This window comes from Cimex lectularius, unplaced genomic scaffold (assembly GCF_000648675.2).
Source record: "Cimex lectularius strain Harlan isolate CLEC.00 unplaced genomic scaffold, Clec_2.1 scaffold75, whole genome shotgun sequence".
Classification (NCBI taxonomy): Eukaryota; Metazoa; Arthropoda; class Insecta; order Hemiptera; family Cimicidae; genus Cimex; species Cimex lectularius.
In genome coordinates, this window is record NW_019392758.1 from 1,587,223 (window position 1) to 1,610,981 (window position 23,759).

At 31.8% G+C, this 23,759-nt stretch overlaps 3 protein-coding genes across 5 annotated transcripts in view; 1 reads left to right on the top strand and 2 right to left on the bottom strand.

Moving 5' to 3' along the window:
• Positions 1-853: 853 nt before the first annotated feature.
• Positions 854-8,855, top strand: LOC106661181. 2 transcript variants are annotated; one of them, XM_024227356.1, is made up of 11 exons: positions 854-1,136; positions 4,062-4,125; positions 4,532-4,664; positions 4,720-4,936; positions 5,143-5,301; positions 5,366-5,515; positions 5,584-5,776; positions 5,849-5,922; positions 6,191-6,372; positions 8,059-8,331; positions 8,377-8,855. In XM_024227356.1, the coding sequence occupies exons 1-11, from the start codon at positions 966-968 to the stop codon at positions 8,609-8,611; spliced, it is 1,851 nt and encodes a 616-aa protein (XP_024083124.1). In that variant the 5' UTR covers positions 854-965; the 3' UTR covers positions 8,612-8,855. The 2 variants fall into 2 exon arrangements, with proteins under 2 accessions (XP_024083124.1, XP_014239910.1); XM_014384424.2 differs by having other exon boundaries at positions 8,395-8,855.
• A 473-nt stretch (positions 8,856-9,328) lies between these two features.
• Positions 9,329-15,229, bottom strand: LOC106661182. 2 transcript variants are annotated; one of them, XM_014384425.2, is made up of 7 exons: positions 15,020-15,229; positions 12,604-12,755; positions 12,327-12,516; positions 10,100-10,262; positions 9,951-10,036; positions 9,608-9,685; positions 9,329-9,514 (listed from the first exon to the last, which is right to left on the bottom strand). In XM_014384425.2, the coding sequence occupies exons 2-7, from the start codon at positions 12,753-12,755 to the stop codon at positions 9,344-9,346; spliced, it is 840 nt and encodes a 279-aa protein (XP_014239911.1). In that variant the 5' UTR covers positions 15,020-15,229; the 3' UTR covers positions 9,329-9,343. The 2 variants fall into 2 exon arrangements, with proteins under 2 accessions (XP_014239911.1, XP_014239912.1); XM_014384426.2 differs by having other exon boundaries at positions 12,604-12,701; positions 15,020-15,226.
• A 4,076-nt stretch (positions 15,230-19,305) lies between these two features.
• LOC106661021 (GATA zinc finger domain-containing protein 10-like) overlaps positions 19,306-23,759 on the bottom strand; it is a 49,517-nt gene continuing 45,063 nt past the window's right edge. Inside the window, exons 4-6 of the mRNA XM_014384121.2 lie at positions 20,827-21,176; positions 20,613-20,747; positions 19,306-20,540 (exon numbers count right to left, since the gene is read on the bottom strand). Coding sequence (XP_014239607.1) covers positions 20,252-20,540; positions 20,613-20,747; positions 20,827-21,176 — 774 coding nt within the window. The 3' untranslated portion in view covers positions 19,306-20,251. The remainder of the gene's footprint in view (positions 20,541-20,612; positions 20,748-20,826; positions 21,177-23,759) is intronic.

Here is a 23,759-nt window from a genome sequence, read left to right on the forward strand (position 1 = left end):
TATAATTAATTTAAACTTTATTTAAAATTAAAATTCATCTCTATGTTAGCATATTCATCTATATTTTTCTTGTATAATTTCTACACAAATTCTCATGCAACAATCAAGGCTTTGAAGAAGACCCGAATAAAGGTCAAAACTTCAACAAATAAATGAAAAAAGGTGTTTTTCTGGCATACATTTAACCTGACCATTCCTCACTGTTTCAACTACTTATTGAAATAAATTAATTCACATCTCATCCTTATTATAAAATTAATTTTATCACCTTCTTAATCACTCTTCATGTAAGTATTGTTTAATTTGATTTGCTTTTATAGAGTGTGGTTTCTAGAAGTAAATATTTGCTGTTTACAACTATTCATTAATGTACTTTTGACATTGTTTTCTTTGCTGATTTTCCTTCATTTTTTCCTTTGAAAAAACATGTCGGTTTAATCTTGACTGCAGCAGCTGGACACAGTATTTGAAGTATTTGTAAGTTTAGAATAGGTTTAATAACGTTTAAAATTTATAACCTTCTAATTAACATTTATATTTGTCCAATTTAACTTTCTTGGCGTTGTGTTAACCTCGTCACAAGCAAATGGAATTAATCACTTAATAATAAGAATTTTTAGCAAATTGTCTGCAGCCAAATCAGGCATAACATTAAAGAAATTCTTTCTTCACTAGAAAGAACATCTTTAAAAACATGTATATTACTCTTAACTATTTTCTTGGCCAGCCAGCAGAAATTGTACTAATTAGTTTAATTAATATAAATAATTGATGAATTGTTGAGTGAGTTATTCAGATGACGTCACAAGGCTGTTCCTTATTCCTTCACTTTGCACCAAAATTGCCCCACCCGTCAAAGCAATTTTGCCGCTCAAACTTTAACATGATAACAGGCGAATTATTTCACATCGGAAAACGTGTTGTTTTTTTTGCTCTTTGAAACCGAAGTAAATAACTCCCGAAAAATGGGTTTAGACAACAATAACAAGGAGTGCGAATTGAAGGAGTCATTGGCGGCGATAAAAGAGTGTTTCGAAGGAGAAGATGTGGTAGTTTCCGTTCGAAACCCGCCTGGGTATATCACACATTTTCTTCCAAATGAACAAAACAGAGAGATTATATTGGTTTATAAAAGCGTGAGTAATCTGTACATTTAACTCTCTTAACTCATAATTTATATCTCAACTGTTTTGTCAACTTTTTAAAAATGTCATACAATATTTTTTCGGCTGTCAATATTTATCTTATTTAACGACTAACATACAAAAATCTCTTTGATTTAAAAATAATATTGTATATATATTTACTAGCGAATCTAATATACTTCAACTCTTCCATTCTTTACCAATTAATTTGCAAGAATCCTTTTAATCTAAAGGAAAAATGTATAAACATACAAAGCCATCTTTGACAGCTGTGAATATTGCTCCATTCTTTATTCATTATTTTACAAATAAAAAATCGCATACAATGGCACCTTTTCTACTGAGAATATTGCTCCAGTCTTTATTCAGTAATTTACAAACAAAAAATGTATACACAATGACATCTTTGTCAGTTGAGAATATTGTTACATTCTTTATTCAGTAATTTACAAACAATATTAAAGCATTTGACATGACGTGGAGAAAAGGTATCCTGATAAAGCTCAGAAAATGGGGAATTAAGGGAAAAATTATGCATTTCATAAAAAACTTTATGAACAATCGATCCTTCAGAATAAGAAATGGTAATACCCTATCGAGTTCATACCCCTTAATTAATGGAATTCCTCAAGGCTGTGCACTCAGTCACACTCTGTTCTCCATAGCAATAAACGATACTGTTACATCAGGCATAGTTCAATACGCGCTTTATGTAGATGATGTGGCTCTGTGCACATCTCACAAAAACATTGACACTGCAGAACGAAACCTACAAAAAGCTGTAGATAATATCGAGAAGTGGGCTGGAGAACAAGGTTTTAAGATCTCGCCTGAAAAACCACAAGCTATGATATTTACCAACAAAAGGAATCATCGAGAACCCCAAATATCATACAAGAACCACATGATTCAACCAACACCAACTGTTAAGTTTTTAGGCATGAGATTTGACAAAAAATTAACCTGGGTCCCCATATAATGGAACTAAAAACAAAGTGCACAAACTTGCTCGATACAATAGTGATCTTGAGAAACACAACATGGGGAGCAGACCGCAGTACCTTACTCAAATTTTATAAATCCCTGATACGATCTCGTCTCAATTACGGTGCCATTGCTTATCAATCACTAAACAAAAACACTAAAAAAACTAGACCCCATTCATCATAGGGCTCTTAGACTTAGCACAGGAGCATTTAAATCCAGCCCGATTAATAGCTTGATGGTTGAAACAGGAGAAATGAGTCTTTCCATGAGGAGACAATAATCCTATCAATCTACAATAAAATTGTATACACAATGGCATCTTTATCAGCTGAGAATATTGTTACATTCTTTATTCAGTAATTTACAAACAATATCATCTTTATCAGCTGAGAGTATTGCTCCATTTTTTATTCGGTAATTCACAATAATCCTATCAATCTACAATAAAATTGTATACACAATGGCATTTTTGTCAGCTGAGAGTATTGCTCCATTCTTTATTTAGTAATTTATAAGAATCCTATCAATCTAAATAAAAAAATTGTATACACAATGGCATCTTTGACAGCTGTGAATATTGTTACATTCTTTATGCAGTAATTTACAAACAATATTATATTTATCAGCTGAGAGTATTGCTCCATTCTTTATTCAGTAATTTATAAGAATCCTGCCGATCTACAAAATAATTGTGTGCACATTGGCATATTTTTAAGCTGAGAACATTGCTCCATTGTTTATTCAGTAAGTTACAAACAAAAAATTGAATACACATTACATAATACATGATACATTTACAAAAGGTATCATTAAGTGAATCAACTTATTTGGCTCAGTCAGTTGGACATCAAGAGTTTTTTCAAATTCACTTCATCAACTTGAACTAAAATGTAAGAAGAAAGAAGACATTGGAGTCAGAAACACTTCTATTATAACGATTTTAACAACTTAGAAAGTTCACATAAATGTATAATTTAATTAAGTAACTAATAAGTAAGTATTAAGTAAACAAAGGTGTTTGTAAAGTTTAATAATAACGATTCATTATATAATTTAATATGGAAATTGATTTTATATAAAATCAATTTTTTTTTTGTAAAATGTTGTCGAATAGGATTAAGGAACTAAATTTTGGCTTGAATTAAGTACCATTATTTGATGTTAATCGAAAACATCTAAATAGTTTTATTTCGACAATAAATGAATTCAGATTCTCTTTAGTTGCATTAAATCCCGCATTAACAGAATATGAGAAAACAGTTTCATTCTTAGGGATAAAATCAGTAATAGCGGGTAGAGCTAGGGAACATGCTGAAAAGAAAAACGCTGGAAGTAGTATTCTTGATAGAAGTCAACAACGGAGAAGTGGACTACAGAGACAAAGCATTAGTCCGTCGGTCTTCAACCCGCAGAAAACCAACTTTACTGCACAACTTCATCCTATCACTCTCATTGAAACATTCTCCAGATATTAACATAAAACTTGAGACTTTCAATCTAACAGGGATTTCCCTGAACACTGTTCATTTAATAAATAATTGTTATATTATTGGTCTAAGAGAATTCATTCCTAGCCTAGCACCCAGTGAGAGATTATTGTACTAGGAGAAATTTATTGTTCAAATAAAGACTTTTTGAAAAGGAATCACCCAGTGAATAAACTTACCGTGGCGTCTTTGATATCCTGTTGACAGTCAATATTGCTCTGTACTTTATCTCTTAATTTACAAGCATCATTTTGTCAATACAATTTTGTCAACTATTAGTATGGCTCCTTTCTTTAGGAATTAATTTACAACAATTCTTTCAAATGGCATCTTTGATATACTTTCTTGACCTTACATCGGTCTATTCTGTGATTCTTACTAAAACTATGCCAGTTTTATTATCACTTAATTCCTAATAAACAATTCATTATTTATGTTCCAGTTACCACCAGTTACTAATATGCCTTCTGCTGACCACCAAAATGGCAGTGACTTCATACATTCAGGTTAAAGTTGTTACATTTATTTATCTAATACTTTAAGCACTAGGAGCGTTAAATATTAATAATTTTTGATGAAAATATTCGAATTTCAATAATTTATACAAATTGTTAGGTCATGTTCTTAATATTTAAAATTGATAATAACCAAAAAGTTAATAAAATTATGAATCTGGCTGTTTATTTTTTAAAGTTTATTATGTTATTTCTGACTTTAGAGCTCTGAAGAAATATGATTATCAAATTATCAGTAGTTTTTACAATTAATTCATTTTAAAATTAAATAGTTTTTTTCTTTACAATTAAATTGTAATGCCAATGAATTGTGAATTCAATTCAATTTTGTTCATATATCACCTTTTTTCTATACAATGATTATTTCGTATATATTTATACACAAATTATTTTGCAGCTGAAATGTCAGGAAATCCTTTAGAAGCTCCTTTTGGGGACGACACAATTAATGTAACGTTTAATTTTAATGATGTTATACATACTGAAAGCGAAATTAACAAACACTGTCCATTATCCGTGCTAAGCGCAAGGTATAAAATCATACAAGGCATAGAGTAATGAAGTCTTATATAATATCATTTTTAGATATTGCCTTAGCATGTGCAACACAGACATAAAACCTCCACTTCCAGTCTGGATTTTAACCGATTCATCAGACCTGAACAAAACCGTTTTATTGTCCACCGAACTCCATAACGGTTGGAATACTCGATGTCATGCTGTACAAAATAATGATGACATAACTATCGAGTGTATGCTGAAGTCTCACATGAAGCACTCTTTTTTAAAAAACACTAACCAAGTAAATATTAAATTTTATATATCTTGAGAAAAATATGCTTAATTTAAGTAGTCTGTTTCATTTTATGTTTTTGTCTTTTTTGCTTATTAGTAGATTTATGTACGCTTTAAGTTGAAGTAGCTTAAGAACAATCCAAAGCGCTAATAATTTAATTTACATCTACTTGAATTTTTTATTCATTTATTTTTTTTATTTTATTTTTTTAGATTAAGTACCGTAGTAAGGTTAGTAGTACTTTTAACAAGAACTTGTCCTATTGTAAGGACAATTGCAATGAAATTTATTCACATACTATGATCAAAATGAGTTGGGATGAATTGGTTGTCAAGCCTCCTTTGAATTCAAAAACACTTGACGTCCAAGTTGTAAGTTTTAATTTATTTAATTAAGTCTGAAATCTTCAAATATTCAAGTATATTCTTCCTATAGGTTACTAAATGCCATATTGGAAGTGGCAGTGACGGCCTGGCCTTTTTCTGGAATGAACTCCTTCTTTTGAACAGTGTTTTAGAGATAATTGAAAATAAACAATCATTCAGATTTCGAGAACAAACTGAACCATACTTGCAAATCCTTCAAGTAAGGTTTCTTTTGTTTGTTAAACCAATTGAACAATTCAAAATTGAATTAACCTAATATATTTTCAGAAACTGAAAAGTGAATTAAAAAAGGAACCTCAGATAACTAAAGAAAATATAAAAGCATTGTTTGCCCCTGATATTTCATTTATTATAGCAAAAGGAGAAACTGTTAAAACACTGGAAAACATCCTCAATACATTCATGTCAGTCAATAGACCAAATTTGGACACAACAGATAAACTTTGGCATTTATTACTAAGTATAATTTCTTTATTTGATTCTTGTTTGGTAAAATTTACAAAACTTATTTTAAAAAATACATTTTTTCCAGCTTGTACGTGTATAGAAGATATATCGTTTTACATAAAACAAGTTGATGAGCTGAATCAAAGCCTTTCACTATTTGTAAGTAATACTTTTTTTAAATGTATATAATTTTTTGACAGTTTCTGATATTTAAACTTCAGTAGATAAATATTAACTGATCTGAGCCAGACATCTTGGATTATGTAGTACTTAATCAAATGTAAATGTTATTGCTTTAATTTAATTGCAATCGTTAAATTTTTTGAGAATATTTAATTGATAAAAGCTGGGAATTTCATTTCTGCGTTATTTGGTTCACATTTTTTCATAAAAACAAAATATTATTTTCAGTTGATGTACATTTTAGGTGGGAAATGGAAATATATCCAGATTTGCAACTGTCCTGCAAGGCGGACACGGGCACATCTCAGATGCTCTTGAATATTTCGTTGAGATTGGTTTGGAAAAATTGAGAAAACAAATATACTCAATTTTCTCAGAAGCTAGAATCGCCTCGCCATTTTCACTGAATACACCAAAATATCTGAGGCAAGTTGAAATTTAAAATGGGCTTAACTGAAAAGTAAGTAACATTTCCTTCATTCCTTACCTCCTATCCTCCCCACAATATTCGGATTGACACCCTGGTGCTCTACCATTTGAGCAATCAGGACATTCATTCTCCGAGGCACAATTTTTTCATCTCAACCTCTTTTTATAAAAATTATATATTGATAATTGATTAAAAGATAATAAATAATACAAATTAAAATCAGTGACATTCCTCTTACTCAATAAAAATTCACTTTGCTAATTCGAATGCCACTGAGTGGCAAAGAAATGTGAAACCAGTTGTACAATTGCCGAACAATTGTGCAAAATGTATTAATTAATTTCTTATCCACAGTAGGGCTGGTATATATTTAATTATATTCAATAAGAACAAACAAATCCGGATTCAACATTTATTGTCTTTACAAATTATAGTAATAGATGCTGCCACACCTTAACCTAATTAAAAAAAAATATTTTTAACTAAATATTATTTACATGTGAACTTATTATCTTATAATTGATTAGTCCCAAAAATATTTAAGTTAACTTCTTGGCGAAGAACTTAATTATCAGACCAGTAGGCGCAGCAGACGGGCAACAGGAACAATGAGAAAAGCAATTTCGAGCAGAACATATCAGCTCAAGATTGTTCCTGGTGTCTAGACGATGTCACCGGGTAGGAGCAGTATCCTCTCTGCTGGCTCGTGCAGCAGTTAGAAAATGTTCTTTCACGATGGCAGATTTCGTCTAAGATGACACAATGGGTATGGTAATTAACTGGTTACTCAAATTGAACACCGGGTAGACACTTCACACTTGCACACTGATAACGTGATCTTTATACTTGAAAAGTTCCCTTGAGACTGGGGCTAGCTTATGACCATATACCAGACGTTTACAAAAAACAAGACACCTAAACCCATGGCCACAACACCAATTATTAAAATCTTAATTACGTCAATTTGAGGTCGTCTTTGAGATTGCTTAGCACTGATGATGACATTAAAGTAGAATGAAAGCATGGCGGATGACAATTAAATTTGTTTGTTTATTTAGTTGACCCTCACTTAATTCATGCGGCAAATAGTGTCCGATACATCTAACACTAAACAGAAATTATTGTGCTGTCTAGAACTCCTCATATGCTTAAGGATTTTTACCAGATCCCAACACTTTTTCAATTACTTATTCATTCAATTACTTATCGTTCAAACCCAAACTTTTCCTCTCCCAGGAGCCTACATAGGCCATCACACCAACAGAGGACATGTTTCACTGTTTCTTCTTCTTCTTGGCAATACGTACACTGGTATTGTTTCTACCCCTCCAATATATGCCTCTAGAGTCTGCACTGGCCAGTTAACAGTCCAGTTATTATTATAGTCTTAACATTAGTTTCTGTGATGGTCCTTTGATGCATTTTTTCACATGGCTCTCTCCCGGTCATATTCACCTTCGATCCTTTGTATACTCCTGTGAAACTTTTTCCTCATCCTTGCCTCCAACCTATGGTATTACCTTTCTCACCGAGCCTCATCCCTTTCCTCATTTAAGTGCTATTTTTTTATTCCCTTTTGTCCTTAAAGCTTGGCATCAAAGATTTTTTTTAGTAAATAGTAATCAAGTTAATCTAAAGAGGTATGATAAAAATCCATATTAAGGGGAAAAAACTCGTTCCAGTTTTAGTAACGTTAAAGCCGCAAACTGGATGGAAACAGCGAGAGGATGGCTCAATTGGATCTGTAAGGTCTACAGTGCCTTAGAGTTGCTGATAAACACGCAGAAAGCATTGACCTTGCGCAATGAAACAATGGAAGGGCACGCTACCAAATTGTTGGAAGAAATCACCACACGCGATTCCAAAGTCAAAGGGATTCAGTGGATATTGGAAAATAGATACCAAGAATTGAAATGGCCAATTAAATCTCAGTTTATCGAAAAACAAATTAACATGTGAGTTATTAAGCTTCAAAAAATTAATTTAAAATAATTAACTAGGATTTTTTTAAATTTCAGAACACCCGATTATTGGATGTTAGTTCTTGAGAGTTCCTTCAAAGAATGCCATCATATTAAGAGTATATTTACAAGATCAAATCAAACGGTATTCCCATCAAACAATATGATAGATTTAAATAAAAGTATTAACTTAAATAAAACAGATGTATCAATTTATGAACAAAAGAGTAATTATTGGTTAGAAATGCATGCAATTTCTAACAAAATTTCATAATTATTTGCATGCTTATTAATTATAGTGAAAAAATGTCGATGAAGATTGTACTCTGAATTGGACAAACCAATTATATTATAATAAATTAATATTAAGGCTTTAAATAAATTGTTTTTTTCTGAAGCAACCTCATATCATTCAACAAAATTGGTTTGAATAACAATGGGCTTATTGTCTCATGGGAGAAAAAAAATTATAATTGTAAAAAAAGAAAAAATATATTTAATTAAAAAAAACAAAAAAACTATCGTGGTTTGAAATGGCTGTACCCCCGCATATTGCAAGTTATACTTTCTTGGCTCCTTCCTCTATCAAACAATTTCTTCCCATTATCCTTCCTGTATTTATTATCTGTTAACTTTTAAGTCTTCTAGGCAGACTCAGAACGCTCGTTCCCACCTTCTGATCTCTACCCCTTCTCATTCAAATACACCGACCACCGCTTTTAGTCGCTGTTCCTACAACCTCCAGAAATCCCTACCTTTTTGCTGGGTTTGTCGGCCTGACAGACAGGATTTGGCATTTCACCGCCTTCACTGTTGGGTGTTTAAATTAACTCATACTTGAATATATTTTCTCCGTTTCATGGCAAATAGTGATTTGTGGATAATCCCCTGTAAAGTGAAAATGGTGTCATACACACACAAAAACATCAGATCCATCACTGAAGATGGCAAAATCCCCCCCCCCCAAAAAAGGAACTGTAATAGTTAAATTTGTAAAACGGTACATTTAAGATTTATTTTTCTTGGACGAAATGTAGTTATAAATTAGTGATTTGCTATCTAATTGTACATTTGATATTTCTTTTAATGGCAATGATGTAGAATTATCATTCTCTTTGTCAACCTCTTGTGGCACCTTTCGATGATGTGCAGACGCCTTTTTCTGATAAAATTTTATCTGTAAAACACAATTACCTTACTCCTTTTGCCAATACTTATAATATAGAATAATGACTACACGAGGATTAGGGGCAATCTAAGATCTCAGTACCTTTTCCATTATCTTAGAATGATTCAATCCATAAATTGTGTTTTCCATTGGGGGTAAAGTTTCTTCAAATTCGTCCTTCTACAACCGAAAGAAATTTTTTACAGAATTGTCAATTTTCGGGCTTTTTCTTATAAGTAAAATAATACAGCTTGATCATCTTGGTCTGTTTATTCTCTTTGGTTGGTTTTGTCCGTTATTCAAGCATTTCATATTCTCTCTTCAACAGAGAATAGACAGACCAGGATGATCAAGCTACAAGTTCATCACTTTCATGAGGAAATTACAAATGTTTTTCATGACAATTAGATATTAAGAAGGCAAATTTTGACTTAATTAACAATACCATTTCTTTAACAAGCAGGTCATCTTCAACTCCCATGTCAGCTTTGGCTAATAAATAATCAACAGTTACGTTCTTGTTATCTTTATCTATAAATAAATAACAAAAGGGTTAATATTATTAACTGTTGAATGCAGAACAAATGTCAATACCTCTGATGAACTTAATCCTTGGAATGTTTCCCATCAATTTTAATTGTGATAACTCGTGTCTTAAAGAGAAACTTAATTGGAGAAGTGTGTTTTCTAAATCAGGAATTTCATTCTTTATCATATAATATGCATTAAGAAAAGTATAGTCAGCACTGACTGCCACCTGGAAATTAAGTTAGGTTTTAAAAATTTAATTAAAGACCAAGGAAACGGATCCCAATTAATGCTGACCATATCTGGATGATATACAGATGGCTCCAAAACCGAGTATGGGTAAGGAGCTGGTATTTATAGAAATAAACCAAGGTCTAGAATTTATACAAACCTTGGCCAAAATGCCACTGTCTTCCAATGTCTCTCAAGCCTAGATTGTGGCTATTGAACACTATGCCAAGGATACTACTGAGACAGCCAGGCAGCACTGAGGGCAATTACCACATCGGTGGTCCTCCAAAGTCATTTGAGATTGGATTAAGACCCTGTCAGGCAATGGGGAAAACAACAACATCACCTTGTGTGGGTACCAGGGCAAACAGGGCAAAGGGGGAACAAAGAGGTTGTAAATTTGCCAAGGAAAGTTGATGAGGACCTGTTGGTCCTGAACCCTTTAGTGGTATACCAAACTGTCAAAAATGTAAATCCATCAGACAATTTTTTTTAAAATAAGTCCCCCATTCAATAGGAATGTAGCCCAGGATAGAGGAAAAAGTTCATCGAAGGGCCATTGCAGAAACTAACAAGAGAACTACAAAATGTAAGACTTGCTAGGATTAGAATAATAGTTGGACTGCTTACAGGTCGCTGCAAATGTATAGACTTGAAGTGGCAATACAAGCCTGTGCAGATATTGTCAAGAAGAAGAGACAGCAGAACATGTTCTCTATTGTAGAGGTCGACTCCTTTATGAATCAAATCTAATATACCATATATGGATTGGGAAAACTCAGAATCTAGATAACAGGAAGGCTATCAGGCTAATATTGTTAGGGAGAACAGAAATGCCATGTATATTGTGAATAGGATGGGCCCTAGGATTTACCCTGGGGAACCAACTTAAAAGAGAATATAAGAAGAAAAGGTAGTCCCCTAAGAGATGCAGCAGTAGGTACTGTAAGTACGAATGAGCTTCCACAGGAAATTGGATGCCATATACAATCAAACGCTTGAGCCACATCTAGAAAGATAACTGAGCAACGTTGTTTCTGCTCAAAAGAGGATTATACTTTATAGTGACTACAAATCAATGCACCTATTGTACAGTGGAAATAAGCAGAAACCAGACAGTGAGGTAGGATAACAGCAATTTCAGCTAGAGATATCATTCTTTTTAGGAGGAGCTTTTCAAGGATTTTGTGTAGTACAAGGCAGAAGATGGGAAATGTTATGGATATGAGCATAAAAGGGCTTAACTATGAGCACGACATGGCCCACATTCCCATCATAACTAACTTTCAAACTGGTTACCCATAGAAGTATGTGCACATGAAATAAATAACAAACATCTGAAGGGTGCATCAATAATAATACAACCAGATAGCTAGGCAGTTCTAAAAGCTCTCCAAGCATAGATCAACTCAAAACTGGTCAGGACTATCTGAATACCATAAAAATTGGGATCTTTAAATAACCTAACACTAAAGTGGGTCCCAGCCATGAAGCGAATACAATGAGGCAACAAATATACTTCCTAAAAGGGAGTTTCAGAACCTACAAATTTTTTAGCATAAACTATAGCCACCTTAAAAAAGAATTGGAATTTTGGGCAACTAAAGGGTACAACAAAAACCGAAAACGTCACAAGCAAAAAGACAAAAATAATGCTTGGCAGAAAGAGGAAGTCCTACTCAAAGAAAGGAACAAAAAACTTTACAGATTTTCAGGACATACTGTAGTAAAGTACCATTTTAAAGAAATGTGGCTATCAACAGATGGTCAATTATGTCGAGAAGAAGAACAAGAACATATCCTATGCAACTGCTACAATAGACAAGAAAAGATGGGAAAAACCATTCTTGAGCTATGTAGATTTTGAGAGACAGTCATTGATATGAAGTCTTTACTTTATAAAAGAAATGGAAATCTTCCAGGAAATCCATTAACAGAGATCAAATAGAATAGAAGAAAGTTTAAGCCTATGACTCCAAATGGGAAGGAAAACACAGTGTTGTTTATCTATGTCAGAAGAATTGTACATTGCAATAAATTAAAACTGTATTTTCATACTTACCCTAGTGATTTCTATTCCTTGTTCTATAATGTCGATTCCTAAACTACGGGTGACCATAATATCTGTAATATTTTTCATGAAAAGTGTGTTTAGAACTGCCTGCCTCCTTTTATTGGCCATTTTCGGAGCTCTGTGACCTACCACTTCAATGGGATTCGTAATTCTCGTATTATTAAATATCTGGAACTTTCTAAATAAAATAATTTTCAAACATTTTAGGATAAATTCATAAAATCAATAAAAGTTTTTTTTTAAACATCTTGGAATCAGTTATTACCTTTTAGGTTTTGCAACCCCAAGAAGTTTGCCCATAAACCGCACTTCTCTTTGCTTTGAAGAACATGGTATTGTCAGCGAATAGTTTCTAATGGATAACTGAAAGATGCAGATGCCATTGAAAACTGTTTTACTGATTAAATTAGAGCACATCTGAAAATAAGTTTTTAATTAGCATAAGTTCAAGTAGTAATTGAAATATGACTAAAAATGTAGTTTTATCTCTGATTAGCTATCTGTCTTAAACATTATTAAGGTTTTGAATTTTAAATTTTTTCATGTTTGCTGAACACTTTAGCCTTTGGCGAAAGTCAGAACTGCTTCACTAAAACAAGATTGACCACCTCACAATTTTAAAAAAATATTCACAAATTCTGTTCTTTTTTAACCATACTACTACTAAAATACCACCTTAAACTTTGAGGCTTCAGCATGATATACCATTTTATGAGAGGGACCATGGCGACCAAGTGTTTCTTTATTTATTTATACAGGTAAATATACCCAGTTACACATTCTATAAGAGTTTAAACTATACTTAAGTAATAATGAATAATTGAAACATAAATAATAATATACATATAACAATAATTAAACATTCACATGGACATTCACAAATAAAATATTGTAAGTATTGTGTCATAATACACATGTATATAAAAATATGAAAGAAGTGAGAAGGAATGATAAAAATTTAATGAAAACAATCGAACTATATAAACAAATCAAATGCAATTGCCATGATCAATATTTTTCAAAAGGGGCGTCGGTGGCCGCAACGGTTTAGGTGTTGACACAACGCTCATCACTGTAAGGTAAAGGTCGAATCCAGTGACCCTGCATTACCTGACGTACTTACAAATGGGCTTTTTTTCAAAAACATTGGCACCCTGGGGGTTGATATGACCTTTGCTGTAGCAAACCCTCGTAAAAAAATGTTTAAATCGACTTAAAGAAAGGTAAAATGTATAATAATGTAATGAAAGTTTTCTTGAATCAAGGAATCGGACTAAACTTTAAATAATTTGTATTATAATTATATTTTGAAAATAATATTTTTTGTATGGTACTACACTATGGAACATGGAAATTTAGCAAATTGATGAATTGTGAACAGTCAATCATATTATTTAAGAATGTGTAAGAAAATATCAGCTCTTTATTTTGTCATCTTTTGTTTGGTGGTTGCAGTTCTGCGGATTTCATAATAAGTTTATATGGTTTATCCAAGTATTTTTCTAGTAATTTTAAACCAGAGAGTGCAAATAAATCATGTGCATTTTCTATTGAATTAATTACTAATTTCTGATGTGGTGACCAAACAACTGAAGTGTATTCTAAAATTGGATGGACCATAGCTTTCAACAGTTGAATCTGGATCCTTGTTCATTGTTTCTGCATCCTTAAAATTTTTTGGGTAGTTTGGGCATCTGATTGTATGCTAGCGATTCTGGGTTTGAATCCCGGGAAAGCTCATGGCTCTTTTTTTTATTGAGAATAGCACAAAAAAAAGTATTGTCAAGTGTTTTCACACCCCATCCACCATACCCAATGGGAAGAATGACGTTAAGCCCTCCTATACGACAGGAATGACATTTGTTTACTTACCACTTTAGGAAGTTCACAATGAATCTATAAAAGTAAATCTTTACAAAGAAAACTCAGCAAAGTGCTAGATTATTAACCCTCAAACAGTACAGTGGTTTGAGACAAAATACAAGGTCGGATCCGACCCTACCTCTTTTTCATGAGGTTTTTGGTAGACAAGTTCACAATAACATTTACTGATATCTTATTTGAATAAAACTTATTTATTCTTTTTAGGCAACATTTTGCTGTCTTCATAGATGAATTCTACAGTTCCATCTAGGGCTGCCAACAAATAGGTAATGAATGGAGAATTTCGTGCTATGATCAGTGGATCTCAACCACAAAAATCTGGTTCAAAAATGAAGAAAGTTCACCGGTTTTGAAAAGACTGCAGTGTCATTACATGCAACTCTCATACAAGATCGCAGCTCGCATCAAAATTGCTTGCAGTCTGCCCATGCACCAAACACTCAGCATAGTGCTAAATTAGCAAGTTTAAATGACTTTATTGTTTAGGTCTGTTCACAAACCAAAACTGAAGATTGTGAAAAATCGAAATGAAGAAGGAAGACCAGAATGATGGGAATCGACCAAATTACAGGTTTATCAACCCTTAGACCTTAAGTAAAGATATCATATACTCTGCCTAAATTTTATTTATGTATGGGGAAATCATTTATTTATTTATTTTATTAATTACAGAAAACTTTAGGATATTTGACTCTTCATTAATGTTAATATTATCATTGTCGAACTCTTATAAGGTTTATTTTGTATTATAAATTATTGTAGACAGTGTTTTTAAAATAAACAAAATTAAAAATTACCTAGAACGAAAAATGTTCACCAGTTTTGAAAAGACTGCAGTATGTCATTACATGCGACTGACATACAAGATCGTCGCTCGAGTCAAAATTGCTTGCAGTCTGCCCAAGCACCAATCACTCAGCAAAGTGCTAAATTAGCAAGTTTAAATGACGATAAAGAAAACGGATAGCATAAGATAACGTGCTACCAGCATGGTAACACACATTGCCTTCTGGAGGTATCACCCCTAAACGTAAAGATGCCTTATCAACTTACCTTATTTGTCAAAATTTACCTTACGGTGAACTGATTACAAACATTTAAAAAAAATTAAACTTTATACATGTTATGATGATGGTTAACGTCATAATACAAGATTTTACATTAGCTTTATACTTATCTAAAACTTTACTTATAATAATAGATTTTTATTGATTCCACATTTTTTTAGAAAACAATTAGCCGAACTCCCTATTTCGAATCTATTTGTCCAATGCTCTCTGAAGATTTTGAACTTAAGATTTTGTTTAATCTTAAAGAGGACAGTGGCTGGTATAGAGGCCTATAATTTTTCTCAAATGCCTGCTGAGAGAGAGGAGTTCCCTTGCCTTCTTTTTTGAGAGATTTATAAATCTCTCAGCTTATCTCATCCCTGGTGCTTTTGTCCAGTGCTTGAGTTTTTCTTTCTCAAACCATTTTTCCAATTCCAACTTAAGCTCACACTCCGGTGCACCTAGTTGTGGTTTTGGCTCCATGGTGAGAGGGCTGCTCTTTTTTTTTTTTTTTTTTTTTTTACTAGTTGGTTACCCTGTTCATTTACTTTTATATCTTCATATCCTGGACCCAGTTTAAAGTAACCATGTTGTTTTCCTAGATGACTAGAATCAATGTGCACCACAACTTTAAATGTTTTAAGAGTGTCTCTTTGTTTATAACAATACATCACCGTAACACATTATACACAACATTTTTATAAGCAAGGTAAAGTTAAAATTCTAAGTTTAATAAAAGCATTTGACAGCATCCTTTGAACCTTATATAACTTTGGACCTTACATTTCCTAGTATCCTAACTGATTTTCATTGTTGTTTAAAAACAAACTGCATGTCTACGTGGATGTCCTTACACCAATAATAAGATTGAAAACAAAAAATAAACATGTACCAATACTTTATAGGAAACATTACATTTCAAACTTCATAACAAATACAAGCATCTACTGAGTATACCATATACCAAGAATCTACAATGTACATCCCAAGAAAGATATGCATTAATATACACCCCTAAGTGCTTTATGAATGTGAATGAATTATGTGAATTCCTTCTCTATTTTTTTTTTTGTTTTTGTTTTAGACGTACTCAGTATCAAAAACTTTGGCTTTTGTTTATTTAATTTAACCACAGACCATTTTCCCAGAACCACTTTTCCAGGTCAGACTTTAATTTATCATTTATCTTAATAAGGTCTGTTTTAGATGCTTCTTTTAATTGAAAAATAGTGTCATGAGCAAACGCAGTAAAATGAACTGCTGGCAAATATTTGAAAAGGTGATTTGTAAAAATTATATACAATAAAGGACCAAGGATAGAACCCAGAGTTTTCCCTGTTGTTACATTGCACACACAATTAGACGAAAATCGATCATTACATTTTACAACCTGGCTTTTATTTTTAAGATAAGACTCAATCAACTTTATTGCACCTTCATAATTGTACACTGATAGTTTTTTGAAGAGAAATTCATGGAAAATGTGATCAAAAGCTTTGCTGATATCTATGAAAGTTTATTCCAAAGGTCTCTATCTATGACCACTTGTTTATATGGTATTATGGTTACACGTTAATGACCAAATTACCGTTTAAACCTGTATACGTATAATAAAATCAAAAAATAAATAAAAATAACCAATGTTTTGCTGTAAAGTGTTGAAAACTTATGAATGTGAAGTTGAGTCATTTCTTCTGTTCTTGATCGACTAACATTTATCACACTAAATCTATTGCGACTATCATTGATAACAATAAATTGATTATAGTTTAATTCAGGCATTACCACACTAATAATTTCTGCCCAAACCTGTCTAACAAAGCAACCCCATCATGGATAGGCAGACCAAAATGATGGGTAATGTCTAAATCACAGATTCATCACCATGTAGGCTAGAAATTTTACAATAATGAATGTGATAATTATTGTGCTCAACTTATTACCAGCCAAAATATTTGCACAATGACAATTTTTCTTAGATGTGGGATTATTCTCAAATTAGATTAATTAAAAAGCTGTTATTCATTGGTCATTATAGATCATTGTGGTCTGTCTTTCCTGGCCAAGTCGATCTGCGAGATGCATTTCGGCATTTTGCCATATCCTGTGTTGAGTCTTGGGTATTCCATGTATATAAATAAGAAAAAAAAATTGTGGAGAAATTATCTTGTATCGATTTCTAAATACCAGCACTTGCGGCTAGCATTGGAAATGTTTGCAAAAGATTTTTGCAATTGCTTAATAATTAATTATAGGAATAAAAAATAAAATAAAAACTCCAATTTGTATAAATTAATTTTTTTACATTATTCACATACATCGTTCAACATATAGGCACATAAACCTTTAAATACAAATTTAAGTGATAAAAACATATTTACATGCCAGTCTTTAAGAAATTAGTTTATATTATAATTCTTCATATTTGTACAATCACTGGTGTAACTTCATGAGTATCACAAGGAACATTTTTCATGACATTTGCACATCAACTGGGATACTTCTTAAAACAATATGTAAAAAAAAAGGACAAGACAATATTAACAAATGTAGTGAATCTTTGAAGAATTTTTCATTGCAACAGAGAACTTTTTTTAATTACTATACTTAAAAGTAGTTACCCTATAATTCATACAATAAAATTCATACTAACAGGAATGCATTTGACAACTTATAAAAAACAGTATTCAATTCAAGGAGTAAATTTCACCAATTGGTCTATGTTTTATGACCCCTTAACATTTAAAATATGTATATACATCCTAAAAACAACTTAACATATATGATACACTTTTCAACATTTCATTATTTAAAGGGAAAAATTATGCTTTATTTCGATTTTATATACGGTTAATTTAATAACTTTTGAAATAATTTTGAAATAATATTTATTAAGCATACTCCTAGTTTTGAAAAAAAAAAACTGTAAAAGACTTACAGGGGAAGAAAGGATTAGAGTAATTGGTTATTTCCTTTGTCTCATACATCTTCAATTAATTATACATTCTCATTTCTCAATTTTCATACAAATGTAAATATCAATTATTACTTAAATCTTCATTCTAGAAAATTATGCCAATATATGCAATATTTATATACCAACTTCACAAAAAAAAATTTTCCCTGTTTGGTAATTTTCTGAACTATATTCAAACATATCCTGTCTTCTAGTCCAAATTCGTGAAACACTCGACTTAATACAATAATAAAATACAAAATTAAACACACAATATATAAAAATAATAAACTTTAAAAAAGACAAACATTGTTCACAGAGGTGATATGTAAACTGAATATGTAATTATCTTATATAATACGATGACTAAAATTATCAAATCAATACAGGTAAATGTAGATAGACGAAATAGGCATTAGTAGGAAAAGCGCTTTTCTTTCTTTCTTTACATTTTTTTTTGTTTTTGAAAAATCAAATATCGTAGGTTGGTTAACATTAAAATATTTCATACTTGAAGTAATCTTAATAAAATATGTACAAATACTGTTCCTTAAACAAAGTTATTATACAATTAATTAAATTTATATCAAGGAAAAAGTAAATGGAAATAAGGTAAGACACTAGAGTCCATTCCATTTAACTATTTCTACTTCAACATAATTATATCATTGTCATATAGTTCTTCATTATCATTATAGGCAAAATTTGTAGAGATATTTGAGTATTGTCAAGTATTTAGGAAGTTATACTAGTGCATTTCCTTTCAATGGTAAAATGCTTAACAATTTAATAAACTGAGATTCTATAATCAGTAAAAATTCTATTAGGTCCTAATAAAAAAATAAATAAAACCAATAATTCTGCAGCACACAGTGCTGAAATACCTTTTTCTGTCAAATTAGAATTTAGCCTGTACTTAATAATTTTAACATGTAACCATTTATGTTACTGTTTAAATGATGCAGTAACAGAATATTTCAAAATCACTTCTTAAAATTAGTATTCAATACAAAATAATAAATACATGTATTAAAATTTAAGCCTAAAAAGTGTTCAAATGTTTAAATTTTGTGTTTTTGTTTTTGTCATATTGAGCAGTTTGATAAAATATTTTGTTATTGTAAAGATACAAACATTTTATCAAAACATTAAAGCGAGCACTCCTTTCTAACTCACTATGTGCCTTTCTTTAATTAGAAACTAAAATATGAAAATATCATACATATTCCAATCGGTCTCACGTTATTGTACTGTCAATGTTCTCTGATGTGTATGTGCGTGTATTATTCCTAACCACATTAGTACCTAACTTACAAATATTTAGAATACATTCTAAATTACATCATAAATAACATATAAATAGTTACATAAATCTTAAAAAGGAATAATATTTGAAAAGTTTACTCAATTAAATATATACTTTTCAATTACAATATTTTTCATTATGTTTACAAAAGCAATGACACCATTTTATGGGCATTTAATCATTTTTGTTTGTAGTTTTCGAAGAAAAAAAATCTACTCACCCTTTTGGTGAAAAAATAATCTCCTTTCACTAAAGCTCAAAATTCATAATTTAGCAATTTAAATTAGCATCCATACAATTTATTGGCACAATGATGTCAAACCGCAAAGTTGGAATCGGAATCGCATAGCACTCGGGACATAATATGTTATATTGTTTAAATAAACACTATGATGTATAAAAACCAGGTATAAATGAACTTAACAAATAATTACATATTTTAAAAAATGTACACATTTAAATTAAATTAATGATACTACATTAAACACAGAAAACCTGCAATATTAAAAAAAGGTAATATTAATTATATTCATAGTGGTGAAGAACATAAACTACAGTTAAATCACATTAGCATTTTATGAAAAGAATGTCTGAAGAAATACTAATATTTCATGTACATTTAAATATATTTTGTTATTTAGATTTAAACGAATCTATTATTTATTTTTGGCAAAGTTAAAATGAGCACTTGCGGTAAGCTTAACAGACTAAATTGCACTTATATAGATATTGGTGTATCCTGATAATGATGATAGTGGTGATGGACATGCTCATGGATGTGACGGTGTTCGAGGTAATCATTCGTTGGACTATATTTATTGTGGTCCTGTTTTGGAGATGAGAATTCTTGTTCTAACCACTTAACTACTTGCGCCATTGCCCTTGCTTGTTCTGCTTCGCGGTGTCGGTGTTTTTGGTGGTGGTGTCTTCCTAACGATTCTTGCCCTCCCCTCCAAGGATGACTTCTTGGGATCTTTTCTTTTTCGTGAGCCCAAAGAGGCGAGGCTCTATTAATTAAATGAAAAACATTAACATACATATATGACATTGAAATTATTCATCAATAATATATTACAAACCTTGATGTCTGAAATGGTAAATTATTTTTTTCCATATTGGCCTGAATGATTTTTAAAAGTTGCTGCCTTTGGAGTGAGCTCGATCTTTTCTTACTTCGACACCCATTACAGTTCATTGTAGGTGTGACATGTGACCTATAGAAGCAAAGATTCAAGATTAATTATAAAGAAAATCAAATGTAGAATACATATAAATGTTAAAATTGATACTTACATCGTATGGTGGGTAATATCAGCATCGCCTACTTTCCCTGTTCTCCTTTCCCTTATCGTTACGTTAAAATCTTTTTTAAATCCTTTCGAATTGTTTATACTATGATTGTGATTGTCATTGTTATTATTATTGTTGTTTATATTATTGAAGTTGTTATTGAAATGGTTATTGTTTATGGTATTATTATTATTGTTGCAGTTGTGCAGAACTGTTTGAGCCTTGTTCTTCTCTGCTATATCTATATTCGGCGTAACAGTGAGTTTCACTTTGATAGTTTTACTTCCATAATGGGGAACTTTCAGAGATGAACCAAGGGTTTCATATATAGTCGTGACAAGTCCGGCAATATCCTGAAACAAAAGATCATTTAGCGATGAAATTAATTACCAATTTAAAATGTTTCCATTGTACATGTTTTATCATAGCCGTATCATTTTCCCAATGTCATTATTGAGACTTAACGATTCAGCTATTGTACTTGCAAAAAAAAAAAAATCATGAAACTTTTTTTTCGTGGGGGAGGGTTGTATGAAAAAAGGGGCCAGGTGCGACGGTGGGAACCCATGACTGCAGGGTCTAGAGACGCGAGAGTCTATCACGCTGACCACTTGGCAAACACGGTCCCCTTGACTTTTGAATACTTAAGTTGGCTGAATATCCAAAATAAGGGGAAAATGTATTACTAAGTGACTTTACAATATACAGGTCTGTGTTATAATACACAATAAAACTAATGTGCGACGTGTAATATAGTGATAATTGGGAAAACATTGAATCACGGGTACCCAACCTAACCCACAACCCTGCCTAACCTCACCACACCTAACCTAATCTAAACCTAAACCCAAACCCAACCCTAAGCCTTATGCTTCTTAGCCCATGCACATTCCACTGAAACGTGAAAATTGTCATTTACATTTTTTGATTCCTGATATCCTGGGTTCAATCGTTCTTTTCCAGGTTATTCCCATATGAAGATTTTTATATTATAATTTTTATTATGTAACGGGATTTTTTAAAGTTGCTTTCTTTTTTATACCTATAATTGCGTTTTTTTTACTTTTACGTGGTTTTTTTTTTTTGTTATAAATTTTTGGTTTTATTTTTATGTTAATTCTTTGGACATTTCAGGAATTTACACCCATCATCAACATCTTATTTTGTTTTTATNTTAAAAAATTATGTAAAAATGAAACAAACAAAAATATTTTAGAAAGATACATGGAAAAGTTAAAAAAAATTTAAAAAAATATATATTTATATCCCGTAACGTAACTGTTGGTGTGATTTTACCACCAAAACATACATTAGACTAATTCTGGAAGTTAAAAGGCGCAAAATCCTTTGATTACTACTTCATTCCATGTCTGGCAACTTAACAATACACGTCTGACAAACCAACATGGTCGATAAGGATCAAATTACAAGTTTATAATTATTGTTGTCATATCAAGAAAAGAAAAAATTATGTAATGACAAACTCGACTTCGCGCTCACATATTTACCCTGCTCCATTGAAAAATATGTATTATTTAACCTAACTTAACTCGTCCACACCCCTACCCCAATCTAAAGAAATCTCCCAATATATTACAAATATAAAGTCTTTTCTAACAAATATACTCGAGGCCGAATCCTAAAGTATTAAATATATTTGCTATTGAATTTTTTCAACAGGTATAAAGTATAAATTATTAAATATGTCAAACGCGTCGGTCATACCTGTTATCATAAAATGAAAAATAGTTTAAATTGTCAATAATTCGAGTCACTGACTGTCCGTGAGTTTTCCCTTGCGCTGGTCCCTTTTGAAGTTCTTGAATGGTCTAATAATCTAATATCAGGGCCTATTATGCAGTAAGTGTCCGCATGTTTTCCCTCGCGCTGGCCGGTTTTGTTAAAATGGCCAGTCCTTTTGATCAAACTGGACAAACCCACGGACGTTATTAATTTCTAGAGGGTATCAACAAAAACAGTTCTTAGATTTTTTGTCTAAACGGTCTTCTTCCGAATTCCTTTTGTTCCAACTTAACAATTTTGATTTGCCGTCTGCGTTTCGCCATTGGAATTTGGACAGTCCGTAATCACTCTGTTCAACGTGACCCGTCATGAAGTCGAATGAAGACCCGGGTCATTTCGTCCCTCTCGTCTGCCGATCATTGTACCAAGAAACCATTAATAACCGTCCACGTCTTCGATAACTTATTGGAAATAATTGTTTTTAGCGAATTATTTCCTACTGCAACAATCTCAACCAATAGATGGCAAATGACATAGTCAGCCAGATGAGGCACATTCTTCATTTCAATTGGTATCGAGATATCGGGCTCCTTTTAGTAGGGACAAAACCAATATAATTATATAACGTAGTGCAATAATAAGTAAGAAAACGGGTTTTCGATCCGTTTTTACATGGTTTTTTTTTTCTTTGTATTTTGAAATAATTTCAATTGATAAGTATAAAAAATTGTTATTCCAGGATTTAGGAACTAAACTTTCCCTGTGGGTACCGATCATCCTCACGGTTCTGTTCATGTATGCAATGTTTGTGCGACAAAACGAACAGCTTGTGGCATTTTCCCAGCTTAAGCAGTGCAACTTAAGTTTGAAAAAATGTTGCCCACTATTTCAAAACAATGTTGGATACGTCCACAAACGCCTGTCTGACACGCAATAAAGGGAACAAAAGAAAAGTGAGTACTGCTTCAATCCAGACCTGTCAGGCCAAAATAAAAGCAAGTACTGCTTGAATTCAGTCCCATAAGGCCAGAATAAAAACAAATAATTCTTGAATTTAGTCCTGTCTGGCTAAATATAAGCAAATACTGCTTGAATTCAATCCTACCAGACCAAGATAGCAGGTACTGCATAAAAAATTATCATATTCTCACAAGGTACAAACGAAAATAGTAATATCATCAAGAAGTTTTCTA